The 4,459-nt window shown below is 59.5% G+C and overlaps 1 protein-coding gene across 1 annotated transcript in view; it reads left to right on the top strand.

The window, feature by feature from the left end:
* The window catches only part of CCDC116 (coiled-coil domain containing 116), a gene marked incomplete at its 3' end in the record, with an annotated part of 4,340 nt that extends 2,914 nt beyond the window's left edge, over window positions 1–1,426 (top strand). The window contains exon 4 of the mRNA XM_010836657.1: window positions 749–1,426. Within this exon, the coding sequence (XP_010834959.1) occupies window positions 749–1,426 (678 nt within the window). The remainder of the gene's footprint in view (window positions 1–748) is intronic.
* Window positions 1,427–4,459: the final 3,033 nt, after the last annotated feature.

Raw genomic sequence — 4,459 nt, 5'->3', positions numbered from 1 at the left:
GCCACCACTACTGTTACTGAAAAAGGACCCAGGTTTCTTGCCAGGCCCTTGTGGGCACCACCTGAGCCGGGGGTGGGGTGGGGGGCTGTGAGCTAACGAGTGAGCTCAGAGTCTGGTCCTAGCCACTGCCACGTGTTGTCAAAGATGAATAAAGGCTATTTTTTATTCTGGGTATTTTTTTTTTTTTAAGGTTTGTACGTGAGTCTCGGAGGCCCTCCCAGAAGGGGAAGGTCCTGTCCCTTGCGGACAGCAGCCTGAGCCCAGAGTAGGGCCCTGTGTCTGAGGCCTACCCGCTGTGGTCCTGCCGTCCAGGGTGGGACTCTCCAAGCGAGTCTGCAGGCTGAGAGGGCGGTCCTCGGGCAGAGTGTGGAGAGAGGACGTGGGTGGCCTCACCCTGGCGGCTCCTCTGCGTGGCCCCCAGCCTGCTTTCACCCCATCGGGGTTCAGGCACGCTTCCCTCCTCTGAACCCCGGCCTGGGTGAGGGTCGTGCAGACCCCCTTTTGACTACATGGGGACTGAGGTCACTGGCCTGGCCCTGGGCCTGACTGACCAGGGTGGGTCGGCACATGGGACCCCAGCCCAGCTCTCCAATGGGCCAGTGGAGCCGACCTGGTGAGGCCACACCCAGTGTGGAGCGGGCGATGTGCCGTGTGGGTGCTGCGGAGGATGCTCTGGGTGGGAGGGAAGCCAGAGGGCAGGCAGGGATGGATGACCTGTCTCCCTCACCCTCCCCCGACTCCTGCGCAGAGCCCCGGCTGCAAGTTCAGCAAGAAGAAGCCGCTGCCCTCCATCCTGTCCAGGTCCAGCAGCGTGTCCCAGCTCTCCAACCCTTGGCATGAGGAACTCGTCGACTACCTGAAGGATCAGGCCGTGTCCCTGCTCGTCCACAAGTACAGCTTTGAGAAGAGCCTCGCTGACCAGCTGGGCTTCATCTCCTTCCCGGTCACTGAGGTGCTCATGGACCTCTACCTGGGCTTCAAGAAGGTGAAGGGCTCACACGTCCGCCTGTCCTCCACGGTCGACTGGCACTGCCTGCTGCGCCAGCTGGAGGAGGCCGAGTCCAGCCAGCGCTCGTCCCGGCTGGTGTTCCGGGCCCCCGACCGACCGACCTCCCAGCACAGCACCCCCCGGCGAGGCCTGGGGACCCCCGCCACGCCCTCCGAGGTCTCCACCAGGGGCCACAGGATCCGGGATAAGCCCACGGGGCCCTCCCGCCTCGACACGAGGCCCAAGGGCTCCCGGCCACATCCCCCACAGGAGCACTCCAGGCCCCCAGAGGCCAAGCGGATCCTGTCCCCCACCAAGGCCGGCGTGGCCTCCCATCCGTCCGAACAGACAGTGGACATGGAGGACCGGCAGAGCATGGAGGAGGAGGATGAAGAGGAGGAGGATGAAGAGGAGGAGGAGGAGGATGAACAGGAGGAGGAGGAAGATGAACAGGAGGAGGACGAGGAGGAAGACTTCTTTGGAGATGAAGACCAGCCCCAGAGCTCCCAGGAGCCTCCAGGGGAGGCCACAATCAGCTCCCCCATGGCAGGCTCCGGGGCAGGCCCCAGTGACCCCTTGTGAGGCCCCATGCGGCCTCACCACACACTCCATGGCCCACTCCTCCTGCCACCGCTGACCACTGCTGTTGCACCTGCCCTGCCCGAGCAGAGGTCAGAATGGCTGGTACCCACAAGGAGCTTCGCTGAGCCTCTCGTGGGAGCCAACAGGAAAAATAAAGCTTGTGTTGATGCAGCACGGTTTTCCTGTCAGAGATCTCAGATGTCCTTCCACACATCCACTTCTGCCCCCCACCCAGACCCTCCGGTGGGCTGAGCCCGGCCTCCTGGGAAGCTGCCAGTGCCCTGAGCCCTGTGACCTCCTTGGCTCTGCTCCTGGCTCTTCTCTGCCCCAGTCTGAATCTTCCTGGCTCTTCAAACCTCTTGAGAAAGAACAAAAGTGAAAGTCGCTCAGTCCTGTCCGACTCTTTGCGGCCCCATGAACTAAACAGTCCATGGGATGCTCCAGGCCAGAATACTGGAGTGACCAGCTGTTCTCCTCTCCAGGCAACCTTCCCAACCCAGGGATTGAACCCAGGTCTCCCGCGTTGCGGGCAGATTCTTTACCAGCTGAGCCACCAGGGAAGCCTCTTAGGACTCATTGTCTCCACCCACACACTGCCCCTGGGATTATTGCTTCCCCTTCCAGAGAGGGGCAGCTCTGCCAGGACACACACGCCCTCTGCTGGTCGGTCAGGCTGTGGACTGGCTGCCCCTTCCGTAGGGGCCCTGGGCAGAACAGGACAGCTCTCTCTCTCGAAGGGTCTGTGGACTCGGCTGGTACCCTGGTTGGAGGGTCTCACGTCCAAGGCCCTCCCAGAGCTTCTGGCCATCCTGTATCCCCAGCTCAGCACCCTCCTCCCCTCTGCCTTCCTAGGGCTAACCTGGCATCCTCACCCTGACCCTGCCCCTGCAGCTCCAGGGACTCAGGGAGAGGCACGTTGGCTTCCCTGACTCTATCCCTGGGGTCTCTGCTGCTCTTGGATCAGCAGACAGCTCTTTATTCCAAGCAGCAGTTCTGGAGTCGATGTGCTTTTTTGGGGGAGGCGTGGGATTTTAGCTCCCTGACCAGGGATCAAAGCCACACCCCCTGCAGAAGCAGCAGGAGTCATAACCACTGCACTGCCAGGGATGGCCTGCGCTGGTCTCTGGACACTGTCTTCACCTTGCGGGGAGATTACCTGCTGTGTCCTCACCGTCGTCTGGTCCCAACACAATGGGAAGCCGTTGGCAGCTTTCAGCAGGCACCTCGTGTGACCTGATTTATGCTTTTTAAGAAAAACCACTTTCTTGGGTGGAGAATGTCTTGGGAGGGGCCTCAGTAGCAGGGAAATCTCAGCGGTGTGGTAGATATCTGGAGGGGGACATGGGGTACGTTGGTTTAGGGTGCTGACGGGGACTCAGGAGACATGCCTTCCAAGCTGTTCGGAGTCAGAGCCATCAAGATGCGTTGGGGTAGATGGGAGGGGTGTGGTGAAGAGAGGAATCAAAGATGAGTCCCCAGTTTGGGGCTTGAAGAGCTTGTGAATTTGTGAACAGGGGTGGCATTACTCAAAATCAGAAGCCTAGGGTCGAAGCAGTGGGAAAGAGGCTGCAAGTTCTGGTCTGGTCATACTACATTTGAGATGTTTGTTGGTGTGTCTGGATTGCACTCTAGCCCCTCTGCCTGGGTTGGAGGCCCCTCCAAGACAGGGTCTACTAAATCCAGGGCAGACAGCATTTTAGACACTGAGTTGTTGAAAAGATCAAGGCACCTTGTCCTACATGGAATTCCAAATAAAGACAATGTTAAGCCTGAAAACTGGGACTTCCCTGGTGGTCCAGTGGTTACGACTCCACACTTCCACCGCAGGGGGCGTGGGTTTGATCCCTGGTCAGGCAACTAACAGCCCACACGCTGATCAGCACCGAGTCAGGGGGAATATGAAAACCGAAAACTAATCCATTGCTGTAATTTAAATGAATCTATCCTGGATTTTCTGAATTCTAAATTCTGGATGTCTGGATGATTTAATCAAACACAGACTTTTTTTTCTTTTTTCTCCCTGCTTTGCTGGTGCCCCAAGTGCTGAGCAGTCAGCCGTTTCCTGGGCTGGGCTGAACTGAAGGGCCTAGAAGTCAAGGTAAGAATATTCCACGAATGAATAAATAAACAGCCGTGTAAGTTTCCCGCCTTACAGGACTGAGCAGACAGCTCTCTGAGAAGGCAGTGAGTCCCCAGCCTGGGACACACAGTCACCCAGGCTTGGTTCGCAGTCATTTGGTCTCCCAGGGCTCCGGGTTCCCAAGGCAGCTCAGGGTTTTCTGATGACTGCTAGCCTCTATATCACAGCTCCCTGCTGCCCTCTGCTGCCCAGTGGCCTAGTGACCATGAGATTCTGCCCAGGAAGGGCCCAGGGAATTCAGAACCTCCAGGGTCCAGGGACACTAAATGTGACCCAATGTCAGGGGGCAGTGGTCGAGCGACTGGAGGATTAGGTCCAGGAACTGAAGGAGCATGTGTCCACTCGTGACCACATAATCTAGTAGTCGAGCAACCTCAAGCCCCTGCAGCTGTGGACCTGGGGTCCGAGGGGGACACCATCACTGAGGGCCAGGGGATCTGGGATCAAGGTGATCGGGTGAACTGGGTTACTGAGCCCGGCGGGCGCTAGAGCGGCGCCCTAGCCGGCAGCCGCCTGGCATCCAGCACTCCCGCGGCTGGGAGCCGCCTGCGCCTCCCCTGGATCCTCATTGGTCAGCCCTCGGAGGCGTGGACCAATCAAAACGTTCCTCGTGTCGCCAGGGCCCTCCCAGCCGCCGCTCGCCGAAGCTGGGGGCGGGTCTCTCCGGCGCGGACCCAATGGCAGCAGAGGCGGAGCGCCGTGCAGGCCGGCGATTGGCTGCTGCGGCGGGCCCTGTCAGAGTCCGGATT

This window comes from Bison bison, unplaced genomic scaffold (assembly GCF_000754665.1).
Source record: "Bison bison bison isolate TAMUID 2011002044 unplaced genomic scaffold, Bison_UMD1.0 scf7180017845685, whole genome shotgun sequence".
Classification (NCBI taxonomy): Eukaryota; Metazoa; Chordata; class Mammalia; order Artiodactyla; family Bovidae; genus Bison; species Bison bison.
This window is presented reverse-complemented; position numbering and strand designations above follow the sequence as displayed.